This window comes from Nerophis lumbriciformis, linkage group LG35 (assembly GCF_033978685.3).
Source record: "Nerophis lumbriciformis linkage group LG35, RoL_Nlum_v2.1, whole genome shotgun sequence".
Lineage (NCBI taxonomy): Eukaryota > Metazoa > Chordata > Actinopteri > Syngnathiformes > Syngnathidae > Nerophis > Nerophis lumbriciformis.
In genome coordinates, this window is record NC_084582.2 from 5,767,501 (window position 1) to 5,784,553 (window position 17,053).

At 41.7% G+C, this 17,053-nt stretch overlaps 1 protein-coding gene across 6 annotated transcripts in view; it reads left to right on the forward strand.

Moving 5' to 3' along the window:
- The window catches only part of gria3b (glutamate receptor, ionotropic, AMPA 3b), a 456,144-nt gene that overhangs the window by 360,199 nt on the left and 78,892 nt on the right, over positions 1-17,053 (forward strand). For all 6 annotated transcript variants that reach the window (XR_009811483.2, XM_061927997.2, XM_061927998.2 and 3 more), the window contains one exon: positions 2,409-2,607. Coding sequence is in view for 5 of the 6 variants with exons in the window: in XM_061927997.2 (XP_061783981.1) it covers positions 2,409-2,607 (199 nt within the window). In the remaining variant the exon portion in view is untranslated. The remainder of the gene's footprint in view (positions 1-2,408; positions 2,608-17,053) is intronic.

A 17,053-nucleotide genomic window follows, 5' to 3' on the forward strand; every position in this document is an offset into this window, starting at 1 on the left:
TAGAATTTGATGGTAAAATTATAGCATGATAACTTAAAAATAAAGACAACTTCAGGTTGTTTTGGGGTTTTTTTTAATTGAAGAAGCATAATGTGAACATATAGAAAAATCTGGGTTTTTTTCCCACTTACATGGTGCGGTTAATAGTATTCTATCTTTATTTGTCAATAATTATACGTTATGAATAAATGATGTGATAATGATCATCATTCAAATAGGTGGACTTGAGTCTGGCAGACTTTTAAAATGCTCCCATTGGTTTTAATGTTTAATCTATTAGAAGATAAAATGAATAATAGTACCAAAATCAAATTACAGGATGTTTTTAATGTACATCTTGCTCAACTGATGTACTAAAATAATGTGGTTTATTACATGTGGAGCAACATCAACAAACCCCGTTTCCATATGAGTTGGGAAATTGTGTTAGATGTAAATATAAACGGAATACAATGATTTGCAAATCATTTTCAACCCATATTCAGTTGAATATGCTACAAAGACAACATATTTGATGTTCAAACTGATAAAAAAAATTTTTTGTTGCAAATAATCAGTAACTTCAGAATTTGATGCCCGCAACACGTTACAAAGAAGTTGGGAAAGGTGGCAATAAATACTGATAAAGTTGAGGAATGCTCATCAAACACTTATTTGGAACATCCCACAGGTGAAGAGGCAAATTGGGAACAGGTGGGTGCCATGATTGAGTATAAAAGTAGATTCCATGAAATGCTCAGTCATTCACAAACAAGGATGGGGCGAGGGTCACCACTTTGTCAACAAATGCGTGAGCAAATTGTTGAACAGTTTAAGAAAAACCTTTCTCAAGCAGCTATTGCAAGGAATTTAGGGATTTCACCATCTACGGTCCGTAATATCATCAAAGGGTTCAGAGAATCTGGAGAAATCACTGCACGTAAGCAGCTAAGCCCGTGACCTTCGATCCCTCAGGCTGTACTGCATCAACAAGCGACATCAGTGTGTAAAGGATATCACCACATGGGCTCAGGAACACTTCAGAAACACACTGTCAGTTACTACAGTTGGTCGCTACATCTGTAAGTGCAAGTTTAAACTCTCCTATGCAAGGCGAAAACCGTTTATCAACAACACCCAGGAACGCCGTCGGCTTTGCTGGGCCTGAGCTCATCTAAGATGGACTGATACAAAGTGGAAAAGTGTTCTGTGGACTGACGAGTCCACATTTCAAATTGTTTTTGGAAACTGTGGATGTTGTGTCCTCCGGACCAAAGAGGTAAAGAACCATCCGGATTGTTATAGGTGCAAAGTTGAAAAGCCAGCATCTGTGATGGTATGGGGGTGTATTAGTGCCCAAGACATGGGTAACTTACACATCTGTGAAGGCACCATTAATGCTGAAAGGTACATACAGGTTTTGGAGCAACATATGTTGCCATCCAAGCAACGTTACCGGCATGGACGCCCCTGCTTATTTCAGCAAGACAATGCCAAGCCACGTGTTACATCAACGTGGCTTCATAGTAAAAGAGTGCGGGTACTAGACTGGCCTGCCTGTAGTCCAGACCTGTCTCCCATTGAAAATGTGTGGCGCATTATGAAGCCTAAAATACCACAACGGAGACCCCCGGACTGTTGAACAACTTAAGCTGTACATCAAGCAAGAATGGGAAAGAATTCCACCTGAGAAGCTTAAAAAATGTGTCTCCTCAGTTCCCAAACGTTTACTGAGTGTTGTTAAAAGGAAAGGCCATGTAACACAGTGGTGAACATGCCCTTTCCCAACTACTTTGGCACGTGTTGCAGCCATGAAATTCAAGGTATAAATTACGTTTATGAGTTTGAACATCAAATATCTTGTCTTTGTAGTGCATTTAATTGAATATGGGTTGAAAATGATTCGCAAATCATTGTATTCCGTTTATATTTACATCTAACACAATTTCCCAACTCATATGGATACAGGGTTTGTAGTTTCATGGATGCTTTCTTCAGGCCATTACAGGATGTTTTACCTAAAAATGTTCTGACTTCAGTTGTTCAACCATTTGCTATATACAGTACATTACATTTCAAGGAAGTTAACAATGTAGCCAGTGTTGCTTGTGATTATTCTCAATGATCATTGTATTCTAATGGCATTGAATTGATGGCAGCTGGACTGTACCCACCAACCGTAGCACAAACAATTGTTGTCTTCTTGGCACTGTTCCCACCTTAGAGGATAAATATCCAGCACCATCCTCTCAGACTTGAGCTCTCCAATCTAGCCTGTGTGCATTAATTGATGAAGCCTTCTCAGATATTCGGAGCAGTCCAGTGGTAATTGATTCAACGCCCTGAACATGTGGTCTGTTAAAGAGCTATAGTGGTCATGTATATAATGTCATTCTGTGTTTCCAATGTCATGGACAATCTTCTCTTAGGTCCCTGTCAGGACGTATTGTTGGTGGGGTGTGGTGGTTCTTCACCCTCATCATCATCTCCTCCTACACAGCCAACCTGGCTGCCTTCTTGACAGTGGAGAGGATGGTCTCACCTATAGAGAGCGCAGAAGATCTGGCCAAGCAAACAGAGATAGCCTATGGCACTCTGGACTCAGGTTCCACAAAAGAGTTTTTTAGGGTGAGTTGTTGCATGCACCACAAATCATCACGATGCTCGTTGAAGCACAAAAACACATAGTGTAGCTTGACCTGCACAAGATCGTACCGAATGAGGTGTGGTGACAGAAAAGTGGATCTCGAACTCTTTTGACAAGAATGTTGAAATTTATGTATGCGGCAGTGCTGCAGTGTGCAACCTTGAGGCACCGGAACTGTCAGCAGAAAGTGTGATAACAACACAGAAGACTCGGAGGTGATAAAAACTGAAGGCTAATCAAAGCACCCACATCAGACTCAAAACTCAGAGGGGTCAGCTCCTGAAATATAATTAGTTACCTGGCCAAGGCTGGCAAATTGGACATGATGAAGAAGTTAAGCTGAGCTAGAGAATAAACAGTGTGTCCAGCACGGCTATTAAGTTATAAATGAAGAAAAACCTGAATCCACATTAGTCACTGAAAGTAGACCGCATGCTCACTCGGCAAGGGTTTTAACAGAACTTCATATTTTGATGTGACATCCATTTGTGTTGTGGCTGTTGCCATAGCAACATCGGTTCTGCAGTCTTATAAAAATGCTATAAAAGGAATAGGTAATAATCAAACCGCCCTGCCTGTGTAGAATTATAGTTTTCCCTGCATAAAGGACAACTTACTTTTGTGTAAAACATTAAAAGTAAAGTTGCAAAATATATTTGCCTACAAAAACATGCATCTCTGTTCACCATTGAACACTTAAAGGGGAACATTATCACCAGACCTATGTAAGCGTCAATATATACCTTGTAGAGATGCGCGGATAGGCAATTATTTCATCTGCAACCGCATCACAAAAGTCGTCAACCATCCGCCATCCACCCGAACTAACATTTAATCAAAACCGCACCCGTCCGCACCCGCCCGTTGTTATATATCTAATATAGACGATGCAAGGTATTAGTGAGGTTATAAAGCTTTTGCCTGTTAAAGAAAGGAGACTGATCCAATGCAGCAGAGATATTCAATGCGTGCCACGGTGTCACGGCCCAGACGCACAACAGTGCGCAATCATCTGGGAGCCGCGCTGAGCGCACCTCCAAGCGCGCTCGCGCCACTCAAACTGCTGCAGGCAGCTGCGTTCTATCTTGTTTTAACATCCTGTGGCACTCTTCTGGGATCACGGCGGACGAAACTGCTCATGCTCAGGGTGTTTGTGGAGATTCGGGGTTTTGCACAAATGTGATGCACCATGTTAGATGTCCCGGTTTTGTGACTGTCGTAGACATAAACAGCGTCGCAGCTCTTGCAAATCACGTAGCCAGCATTACTATCATCCTGATTTACAACCTCATAAAAACGAGTCCACGCTGAACTTTTCTGGCCTTTTTTCCCCTGGTCTTTAGTATTCCCTTTTTTAGTTTGTCGCGTACCACGTTTGCTGCCGACGTTGCCATCTCTTTTTTTTTTCTTCTTCTGTTGTGGCGTGCTGCAGGTGCCTGCTCGTTTTTCGTATGTGGGTAACAACATTTAACTATGTATATATATTTCCGAATTGGTTTAACTGCCACCCGCCTGAATCTATTTAAAATCTTATTTTTTTTTATTTCAACCGCCCGACCCGACCCGTGGATAAAATCTAATTTTTTTTTATTTCAACCGCCCGACCCGCGGATAATCCGCGGACTCCGCGGTTGTGTCCGCAAACCGCGCATCTCTAATACCTTGATATTGCAGATAAAAGACCATTTTTTTTACCGATTTCCGAACTCTAAATGGGTGAATTTTGGCGAATTAAACGCCTTTCTATTATCCGCTCGCACAACGTGACGTCACATCGAGAAGCAATCCGCTATTTTCTCAAACACATTACAAACACAGAGTCAAATCAGCTCTGTTATTTTCTGTTTTTTCGACTGTTTTCCGTACCTTGGAGACATCATGCCTCGTCAGTGTGTTGTCGGAGGGTGTAACAACACGAACAGGGACGGATTCAAGTTGCACCAGTGGCCCAAAGATGCGAAAGAGGCAAGAAATTGGACGTTTGTTCCGCACACTTTACCGACGAAAGCTATGCTACGACAGAGATGGCAAGAATGTGTGGATATCCTGCGACACTCAAAGCAGATGCATTTCCAACGATAAAGTCAAAGAAAAACTGCCACCAGACCCCCATTGAATCTGTCGGAGTGTGTGAGCAATTCAGGTACAAAGGACCTCGGTAGCACGGCAAGCGAAGGCGGCAGTTTGTTTCCGCAGACGAGCGAGCTAAACCCCCTGGATGTCTTGGCTCACACCGTCCCTTATGCCACCGAAGATGATCAAGAGAAGAATATCGACCCTAGCTTCCCTGGCCTGCTGACATCAACTCCAAAACTGGACAGATCAGCTTTCAGGAAAAGATAGCGGATGAGGGTACGTCTACAGAATATATTAATTAATGAAAATTGGGCTGTCTGCACTCTCAAAGTGCATGTATTTCCAAATGTATTTCATATGCTGTAAACCTAGTTCATAGTTGTTAGTTTCCTTTAATGCCAAGCAAACACATAGCAATCGTTGGTTGGAAGGCGATCGCCGAATTCGTCCTCCCTTTCTCCCGTGTCGCTGGCTGTCGTGTCGTTTTCGTCGGTTTCGCTTGCATACGGTTCAAACCGATATGGCTCAATAGCTTCAGTTTCTTCTTTAATTTCGTTTTCGCTACCTGCCTCCACACTACAACCACTACAATCTGTTGAATCGCTTAAGCCGCTGAAATCCGAGTCTGAATCCGAGCTAATGTCGCTATAGCTTGCTGTTCTTTCCGCCATGTTTGTTTGTGTTGGCATCACTATGTGACGTCACAGGAAAATGGACGGGTGTATATAACGATGGTTAAAATCAGGCACTTTGAAGCTTTTTTTTAGGGATATTGCGTGATGGGTAAAATTTTGAAAAAAAACTTCGAAAACTAAAATAAGCCACTGGGAACTGATTTTTAATGGTTTTAACCCTTCTGAAATTGTGATAATGTTCCCCTTTAAGAATGACTGCTCCTTTCATCAGAGATGCAGCACATGCGACAATATATAATGCATGTTTATGTTTGCAAACACTGGCGGCTAGCAATTATAGATTAGGGTCCCAACTTGACAATACAGACATATCAGCTCTGCTCATAGAATGCTTGACAAGAGGTCGCCTGGCTTCTGTGGAACGAATGTCCTACTTACAACCAAACGTTCAAACAGAAAACTGACATGTGTGAACTGCTATTCTGAGTGAATTTTAATTAAAGCTGTAGAGGCTTGACAAGAAAAAAAAAAATAAACTCCATCTTAATGAGATCCATACGGCATCAGCCAGCTGGATTTTTCAGTGTCTCAAAGTAATCATATGTTGCCAAGCCTGTGACATCCCTGGCTTGAATTTCTGATGACTGCACCTGTCTTGTGCGCCACCACTTTATGACAAGTTGACAAAGCCTAGACATAGGACTAGTAGTTTGTGCAGAAGCAAAGACATGAAGAAAAGTAGAGTCGTCATCATCGTCATCATTTTCTAGACGAATTTCCCCTTATTAGAATTACGGTTGAGCTCTAGACAAACAACTATCCACAGTCCCGTTCACACCTATGGACGATTAAGAGTCTCCAATTAGCCCGGTGTTTTGGGAATGTGGGAGAAAGCCGGAGCACCCAGAGAAAACCCACACACACACGCCTAACTGCGAAGAGAACTGTGCAGTCCAATGTTAGGGTCCATCTTCCAAAATGCAGAAGCTAAATAGCACTAACAAGGACAGTTGTTCTGGGAGACGGTTGATGTGCCCACAAGGCTTAGGAAGTTGGTAGTATGTAGGCATGCTACCATACTTGCCAACCTTGAGACCTCCGATTTCGGGAGGTGTGTGTGTGTGTATATATATTTATTTTATTATATATATATATAAATAAGAGAAATACATGGAATTTCACTGTTCATTTATTTACACTTATACACACACATAACACTCATCTACTCATTGTTGAGTTAAGGGTTGAATTGTCCATCCTTGTTCTATTCTCTGTCAATATTTTTCTAACCATGCTGAACACCCTCTCCGATGATGCATTCTGCTTTGTCTCCTTGTTGTGTGCGCAGTTGTGCACTGCACTAAGCCGTAGATGTTATTGTCACATATGTACAGTAGATGGCAGTATTGTCCTGTTTAAGAGTGTCACAACATTGCTGTTTACGGCAGACGGACTGCTTTACGGTAGACGAAAACCTGCTGTTGTTGTGTGTTGTTGCCGCGCTGGGAGGACGTTAATGAAACTGCCTAACAATAAGCCCACATAAGAAACCAAGAACTCGCCCTCGGTCATTCTACAGTTATAACGTGATTGGGCAGGCACGCTATTTATATTGTGGGAAAGCGGACGTGAAAACAGGCTGTCGACACGTCACTCAGGTCGCATGGAGCTGGAGGGGGCGTGGCCTCCAGCTACGCCTGAATTTCGGGAGATTTTCGGGAGAAAATTTGTCCCGGGAGGTTTTCGGGAGAGGCGCTGAATTTCGGGAGTCTCCCGGAAAATCCGGGAGGGTTGGCAAGTATGCATGCTACATTTCACATTTAAATCGATATGGTACCAATTCCCAGTACTGACGAATCAATACCGGTACTCAACTGTACCAATTCTTAGTACTTTTGTGTGTTAAAATTGGGTTGAGTATTTTCTTGTTCTGATGTGGGATCTGATGTTGTTGTGGCTTGCGCAGCCCTTTGAGACACTCGTGATTTAGGGCTATATGAGTAAACTTTGATTGATTGAAAATGTTAATTGTTTAGAAAGTAATACTTAGATTTGCTGTCCAGCTGTTATGTTTTCTTACACTTCTGTGTCTTATTTAAATTACTGTACTGTAGTGTATTATATCGTAGACTTTTCATGCAGTTGCAATTCCAAGACATTAGATGGCAGTAGTGTATAGACTATGAGGTGTTGCTTTAGCCAGGATGTAGTCTTTGCCATTAAAGGCCTACTGGAACCCACTACTACCGACCACGCAGTCTGATAGTATCAATGATGAAATCTTAACATTGCAACACATGCCAATACGGCCGGGTTAGCTTACTAAAGTGCAATTTTAAATTCGCGCTAAATATCCTGCTGAAAACGTCTCGGTATGATGACGTCTGCGCGTGACGTCACGGATTATAGAGGACATTTTGGGACAGCATGGTGGCCAGCTATTAAGTCGTCTGTTTTCATCGCAAAATTCCACAGTATTCTGGACATCTGTGTTGGTGAATCTTTTGCAATTTGTTCAATGAACAATGGAGACAGCAAAGAAGAAAGCTGTAGGTGGGAAGCGGTGTATTGCGGGCGGCTGCAGCAACACAAACACAGCCGGTCTTTCATTGTTTACATTCCCGAAAGATGACAGTCAACCTTTACCCTTGGCCTGTGGAGAACTGGGACAACAGAGACTCTTACTTTGAGTTGGATGCGCAGACGCGGTACCGTGAGTAGGCATGCAGCTGCGGCTTCCAAACATTTGGTCGCTTGCCCGTACGTGCGTGCCGCTATGTGCATGTCACGTACGTAACCTTGGGGAAATATATAATAAATAAATGATAAATGGGTTATACTTGTATAGCGCTTTTCTACCTTCAAGGTACTCAAAGCGCTTTGACAGTATTTCCACATTTACCCATTCACACACACATTCACACACTGATGGCGGGAGCTGCCATGCAAGGCGCTAACCAGCAGCCATCAGGAGCAAGGGGTGAAGTGTCTTGTCCAAGGACACAACGGACGTGACTAGGATGGTAGAAGGTGGGGATTGAACCCCAGTAACCAGCAACCCTCCGATTGCTGGCACGGCCACTCTACCAACTTCGCCACGCCGTCCCTTGTGCTGTATGAACTTTGGGGAGGTGAACGGTACTTTGGGCTCTGGGATTGAGTGTGTTGTGCAGGTGTTTGAGTTGTATTGGCGGGTTATATGGACGGGAGGGGGGAGGTGTTTGTTATGTGGGATTAATTTGTGGCATATTAAATATAAGCCTGGTTGTGTTGTGGCTAATAGAGTATATATATGTATTGTGTTTATTTACTGTTTTAGTCATTCCCAGCTGAATATCAGGTCCCACCCGCCTCTCACAGCATCTTCCCTATCTGAATCGCTCCCACTGCCCTCTAGTCCTTCACTCTCACTTTCCTCATCCACAAATCTTTCATCCTCGCTCAAATTAATGGGGAAATCGTCGCTTTCTCGGTCCGAATCGCTCTCGCTGCTGGTGGCCATGATTGTAAACAATGTGCAGATGTGAGGAGCTCCACAACCTGTGACGTCACGCGCATATCGTCTGCTACTTCCGGTACAGGCAAGGCTTTTTTTATCAGCGACCAAAAGTTGCAAACTTTATCGTCGAAGTTCTCTACTAAATCCTTTCAGCAAAAATATGGCAATATCGCGAAATGATCAAGTATGACACATAGAATGGACCTGCTATCCCCGTTTAAATAAGAAAATCACATTTCAGTAGGCCTTTAAGTTGAATGTGCCAGCCTTTTCTTTTGTTGAGCACTACAAGGTGTTTGAACGGTAAGTATTGTATTTATTACACAACAGCTGTTTGGTTGCGACGTGCATCTCAGTCGTCATTTTTATTACCAAAAATCGACATGTAAAATCGCTAATGTTATCGGTAGCTATGGCAAATCCATTTTGCATTTTGAAAAGCGGAACATTTACTTTTTGTGTGGTTTCTTCTTGTTTGGTTGCCATTGGAAATCGTAACATTACCTAGAGGCAGTTTGGCTGAGTCTGCGCTGAGTCTTTGACTGCTTATTTCCACGGTGCAAGTCGGCAAACTGATGTCACTTGCAACTCGCGATGGGAATCGAAAACTGGTTCCCAGTCTACCAATTCCTTGGAGTCACTTGCCATTTATTCAAACAGTTCTCCTATCGATCCTTCTGGGTGGGGATTACGTTGCGTAGTGACTTCAGATTTGAAAATGGTGGAGCCTGAGTAGAACATAATAATTATAAGGCTGTTAGTTCATCAAGAGGAGGACATGTGAGCAATATGCTGAAACATTTGAACAAATAGCATGCAATAAATATAAATTAAAGTTGCGTTTTGAACCGCTCCGATCTCATCCCAGGCAGCAGTAACAGTAGCACATCCTCTGAACACAACAGGTACTACCTAACACCTTCTATAATGTTAGCACTATTATATGTTAAATTGGAATTGGAATGCCTTCTCATTTAGACGAGCATAACGAGAGACAGATTCTGACTGGCCCAGACCATGCCTGCCGCTAGACAAATATCACCGAGGAGTCACTAAGTTTGTGGTCAAAAGTTTGCATTTTCGGTAGGTGAATGTCAGTGACGTGCGGTGAGGTTGATGGCTAGTGAGGCACTGACTTCATCACAGTCAGATTTACAAACATTTGAACCCTAAAGAGTATCTTATTCACCATTTGATTGGCAGCAGTTAACGGGTTATGTTTAAAAGCTCATACCAGCATTCTTCCCTGCTTGGCACTCAGCATCAAGGGTTGGAATTGGGGGTTAAATCACCAAAAATTATTCCCGGGCGTGGCGCCGCTGCTGCCCACTGCTCCCCTCACCTCCCAGGGGGTGAACAAGGGGATGGGTCAAATGCAGAGGACAAATTTCACCACACCTAGTGTGTGTGTGACAATCATTGGTACTTTAACTTAACTTTAACTTTACACATACAAACTGTAGCACACAAAAAAGCACATTTAATAAAAAAAAACGTTATTATGGTCTTACCTTTACTTATAAATATAGTCCATTCGCCGCTGTTGTGCTGGATTCATGAACCCCCTGACGGGTGTGTTATATCAACTAAAGCCCTCACTTAAACTTTCCACGTGCAAGATTGAATCTATTTAAAAAAGAGTAACCGAGGGTTTATAAATGTCGCCTATACTGTATGAAACTACAAAATAACAAACACGGAGGCTCCAGTTTACACGAGGACCACTTTATTTACCTTCTTTCAAAAACCTCCGCTCCACTACAACATGTCATCGCCTCCGCTCTTGGCGCCTTCAAAATAAGAGCTCAAGGCATATACTGTATAACAGCGCATAACAGGAACTTAACATCACAAATAGGAAAGCCCATAAAAATAGGTTACAAAAGTTATTTAATAAGAAACCAAGAAGTGCAAAAACAATAATGTTCATGTTGGAGGAGTTGTGAATTAGATACACCTGCAGTCTGCAGGTGTACCTAATGTTGTGGCCCTGCAGTCATTCACAACTCCTCCAACACGAACATTATTGTTTTTGCACTTTTTGGCTTCTTTTGAAATAACTTTTTTAAATAGATTAAATCTTGCATGTGGAAAGTTTAAGTGTGGGCTTTAGTTGATATAACAATTCTATGGCGGAGGTGCAGGAGGCGGGGCTACTGGAGCCTCAGCCAGTGCGTCTTTTGCAGCCGTTTTATGATCGCTCAGCACAAGAAATACTTTACACACATACAGTTGTTGACAAAATACACTGTACATTATATACCTCAGCTAACTAAACTATGGAAATGTATAATATAGTTCATATAGCAATACGGTCTCACTGCGCAGCAGGCCAGCAGTTAGCCGAGTCCGTCCATGTTGAGGCACTGAGTGACGTGCCTCAACTGGCTGCTGTTCACCGCACCGTCTCTTCTCAGTATTTGAACGGCAAATGTGAAAATTCTGCGATTTTGAATAAAAATAATCTAAAACTGGTGAAGTTAAATGGAAAATAACTTTATAGTATAATCACTGCATACATATAACAATTTAATTTTTTTTTTTTTTTTTTACTTTTTTTTTCTTTCCATGATGGCAGGTGAGGCCCCGCCTCACCTGCCTCTAGTGACTGCACGTCACTGGTGAATGTTCAGTTGTAATCAGAGAAAAGTTGCATGTTTTCCTCCAACCAGATTTTCTCTCAGTCATTATATTATACAAGTGAAACTCATAAATTTAAATATTGCGTAAAAGTCACTTCATGTCTGCAATTAACTTCCAATGTGAAACTAATATGTGATATTTACTCATTACATGCAAACCTTTATTTGTAATAATTCTGATCAACATGGCTCACAGTTTTCGAAACCTTACATTTTCTGAGATTTTCAATTCAAAGTTTTCATAAATTATAAGCCATAATCATCAAAATTATAACCCAGGGGTAGGGAACCTATGGCTCTGGAGCCAGATGTGGCTCTTTTGATGACTGCATCTGGCTCTCAGACAAATCTTAGATGACATTGCTTAACATGATAAGTAATGAATAATTCCGCTGGTAGTCACAGTGTGTGACAATCATTGGTACTGTAACTTTAACTTAACTTTAACTTAAAAATAACGACTACAAAGCAATCAGCAAAACCATGCAGCACCAGAATTCGCATTAATGGTAATTAAGTATTTAATTTATTATTGTTTACCTTCAGAATAACAATGTTATTAAAAAGAATAAGAGACTTATTATACTGTAAAAATGTTGGTCTTACTTAAAAATGCACGCATTTAGTTGTATTCAGTAGAGATGTCCGATAATGGCTTTTTTGCCGATATCTGATATTCCCCAACTCTTAATAACCGATACCGACATCAACCGATACCGATATATACAGTCGTGGAAATAACACATTATTATGCCTAATTTTGTTTTGTGATGCCCCGCTGGATGCATTAAACAATGTAACAAGGTTTTCCAAAATAAATCAACTCAAGTTATGGAAAAAAATGCCAACATGGCACTGCCATATTTATTATTGAAGTCACAAGGTGCATTATTTTTTTTAACATGCCTCAAAACAGCAGCTTGGAATTTGGGACATGCTCTCCCTGAGAGAGCATGAGGAGGTTGAGGGGGGTAGCGGGGGGGGGGGGGGGTATATTGTAGCGTCCCGGAAGAGTTAGTGCTGCAAGGGGTTCTGGGTATTTGTTCTGTTGTGTTTATGTTGTGTTACGGTGCGGATGTTCTCCCGAAATGTGTTTGTCATTCTTGTTTGGTGTGGGTTTACAGTGTGGCGCTTATTTGTGTGCCACTCCATCTGTTATGCACTAATATAAAACATGGGGAGGTGGACTCTCTTAATTTAGAGTTACACTGCATGTGTAAGTACCCAATTTCAATTTACTAATCCTATGCTGAATGTATTTAACTGTCTATCAACATGTATTGCAAATTAACCAATACCTGAAATCTGTCTACGTTTACTGAACACCAGAAACACTGAGCACAATGCAGGTAAACAATGAAAGAAGTGTTCACAGCAGGCAGTCACAACATGGATGTCAACTGTAATGAACGATTTAAGAATAAACATATTTATTAATTAACTCGGAATTACTTCCTTACGTAATGTCACTGCACTAGAGATGCGCGGATAGGCAATTATTTCATCCGCAACCGCATCACAAAAGTCGTCAACCATCCGCCATTCACCCGAACCAACATTTTATCAAAACCACACCCGCCCGCCATCCGCCCGTTGTTATATATCTAATATAGACGATGTAAGGCATTAGTGAGGTTATAAAGCTTTTGCCTGTTAAAGAAAGGAGACTGATCCAATGCAACAGAGACATTCAATGTGTGATAATATTATTTATCATTATTATAATATTATTGTCATTTCCATTAAGAAAGTGTTGACTATTGTTGCCAATGCCCTCAGATCAGGAGTACGTTCCTCACACTTTGTGTGTGCAGTTGCAGCAAGCAGAACGAGGCTTTTAAGAAGTTAAAAAAATGTTTTAGAAAGACTAGGCCTATATTTTCGTTAGGTAAAAAAAATGTTCTGAATTTATTTCAATGAATATTAACTTGTTAACGTTATAATGCTCAAATAGGGACGAGGGCGGGGTGCACAGTGAAGCAGTGAACAATTTTGCGACAAAGATGAACCTTTATTGATTGATCTGCAGCCATGACAAAATATCAGACAATCTCCATTGTCAACGACAGGCAGGAAAATAAAGATAAACACATAGCCTATGTTGTAGGCATAGGCATAGGCTCATACGTTTTTAAGTTCAAATAAAAAAATAAATAAAAAATGTGCCTCATAAGCCTTAGGCTGTCAATCACGCGCACAAACTTAAATTATACAATAACATATGTATGTCATCTCTATTTAAACAAAAATAAATAAAATAAATAATAATAATAAATTACCTGCAACTTATTGGCCAAGGCAAATAGCTGAAATCAAACCCATCAGACTGCACTTTATCATCAAACTTGAATTATAATGAAAATAGACAGTCGCGACAAACAAAGCAGGCTAAATATCCTTACATTGTCGCCAATCGGAGATGCGCTTCACTTGAAAGCGAGGCCAAATAATTATTCACACATAGTAGTATATCTCGAATAGAAAAAAACACAATAAACAACGCAATTGCCTTAATTCCTTTGCATTGTAGTGCGCCCAAACAACACGTAACCATCAAAATTATTTAGCTGACCGAACTCAATATAGGTTAGACATGGGCTTATTTGGTATAGCCTATAGGTAACGTAGACTAATTCGTTTAACATATCCAACCGTATGTCTACTTACTTTTTTTTTTGTTAGCACTATGCAGGAATAAAATGGCATCTACAGTGCCAGGATTCATGCGAGAGCGCCTGGCCTCTAAAATGTGCCCTGCTGCGCTGAAGGAGCGCTCACTTGCGCCACTTGTTGCTGGGACGCGGTGCCTGATGAATAATTGACTGTTTCAAAGAGTGCTGCTCGTTTTTCATATGTGGGTAACAACATTTAACTATGTATATATATTTCCGAATTGGTTCAACCGCCAACCGCCCGCATCTATTTAAAATCTATTTTTACCCGCCCGACCCGCGGTTTTTCCGCGGTTGTGTCCGCAAACCGCGCATCTCTACACTGCACTCCTAATGTTATGTACAAATTTACAGCTTTAGGTTTTTTTGCTTTGTATTGTTGTGACGCAAAGATCACTTTGACAGGATATCTGTATACCGACATTTAGAAGAGGCCTGGTCAGAGGATATGCCATGACCCCTATCTGACTGTGCCACAGAAAATCGTTGTAATTTGCGGTCTAAATTCAGCCTTGACGAGTCCATGAAAAGGCTTTTGTTTTGAAAAGCATGTAAAAGGGAAAAATGGGGCATGATAATAGCTTCAATAGCACATTGGTTGTCTAATTACATGAAAAAACTAGGGTGAGACCGTCAAAGACCCTTCATGCACCTCATTTAACAGCGTAACAATGAAACAAGGACATGATGGATAGGAATGAGACCGCAGCTTTGTTTGCCCCTCAAATCATTTTACATTAAAGTCTGAAGGGCAAGCATCAAGCATTTTACTAACGTACAGGTGGGATGAAGATGGAACAACAGCTTGTGCGCAGTGACTGAGGCATTTTTGCTAAGCATAAAAATCAATTTCACGTCTCAGCTATTGTGACGCAGACATTAGAGCTTCTGCATGGTCCAACACGAGGTTTAATGAGTAGATTTTCTAAGCGGAGCAGACCTGCTTCTGGCCAGACTTGCATGAAGAGAAGACAATTTATTCCAGGAATCCTGAGGCTGCACTGCAATCACATCGACGCTTTGTAACATGACTCCCAGAGCTCTTGTCACGATGTGTTTCAGTGGAGTATTGACTGATGGAGCTTCTGTAAAGATTACAGCTTGTTTGCATATAAGAGGGAGCTATCAGATGTAATAATAGACCGCTGTGAGATAGGCGTGACCTCTGGCAAAGCTTTGTCCTTATAGAGCCTCGCTTCTGGGGGCAAAGATGTGTCAGTTGGCATTCCGTCCATAGCATGACACAAGTACACCCTCAGAGCATCAACTTGTATTTCTTGGGACAAAGGTAGTCCACAGAGAATATGGAATGAAGGCTGTGGTAGAACCACAAACGCTGTGAATGTTAAGGGAAACTGGAGGGTGAAGAAAGACTTGAGCAAGACAAGCAGTGGAGAGCCTAATGAAAGAAGTCTGCAATGCCAAGAGAAGAATTAAACAGGCAATAGTCCAAAGAGTAGTGGCCAGAGGTCTAAGAGGGATCCGTACTTTGGAATCAATACAGATTAAGTGGTTATTTAGAACGGAGAGGACAATTCCTTTTTTGATTCTGCACTTAAAGCTACTGAAATGCGATTTTCTTATTTAAACGGGGATAGCAGGTCCATTCTATGTGTCATACTTGATCATTTCGCGATATTGACATATTTTTGCTGAAAGGATTTAGCAGAGAACATCGACGATAAAGTTCGCAACTTTTGGTCGCTGATAAAAAAAGCCTTGCCTGTACCGGAAGTAGCAGACGAGTAGCGTGACGTCACAGGTTGTGGAGCTCCTCACATCTGCACATTGTTTACAATCATGGCCACCAGCAGCGAGAGCGATTCGGACCGAGAAAGCGACGATTTCCCCATTAATTTGAGCGAGGATGAAAGATTAGTGGATGAGGAAAGTGAGAGTGAAGGACTAGAGGGCAGTGGGAGCGATTCAGATAGGGAAGATGCTTTGAGAGGCGGGTGGGACCTGATATTCAGCTGGGAATGACTAAAACAGTAAATAAACACAAGACATATATATACTCTATTAGCCACAACACAACCAGGTTTATATTTAATATGCCACAAATTAATCCCGCATAACAAACACCTCCCCCCTCCCGTCCATATAACCCGCCAATACAACTCAAACACCTGCACAACACACTCAATCCCACAGCCCAAAGTACCGTTCACCTCCCCAAAGTTCATACAGCACATATATTTCCCCAAAGTCCCCAAAGTTACGTACGTGACATGCACATAGCGGCACGCACGTACGGGCAAGCGATCAAATGTTTGGAAGCCGCAGCTGCATGCGTACTCACGGTACCCCGTCTGCGTATCCAACTCAAAGTCCTCCTGGTAAGAGTCTCTGTTGTCCCAGTTCTCCACAGGCCAATGGTAAAGCTTGACTGTCATCTTCCGGGAATGTAAATAATGAAACACCGGCTGTGTTTGTGTTGTTGCTGCAGTCGGCCGCAATACACCGCTTCCCATCTACAGCTTTCTTCTTTGCTGTCTCCATTGTTCATTGAACAAATTGCAAAAGATTCACCAACACAGATGTCCAGAATACTGTGGAATTTTGCGATGAAAACAGACGACTTAATAGCTGGCCACCATGCTGTCCCAAAATGTCCTCTACAATCCGTGACGTCACACGCTGACGTCAACATACCGAGACGTTTTCAGCAGGATATTTTGCGCGAAATTTAAAATTGCACTTTAGTAATTGGCATGTGTTGCAATGTTAAGATTTCATCATTGATATATAAACTATCAGACTGCGTGGTCGGTAGTAGTGGGTTTCAGTAGGCCTTTAAATAAACGTTTCTACTTTTACATATAGCCCAAAAAAACGTTAAATGTATGATTAATCACAGGGAATGGTACGATTTTTAGATACCGGCATCAAACTACCAATCA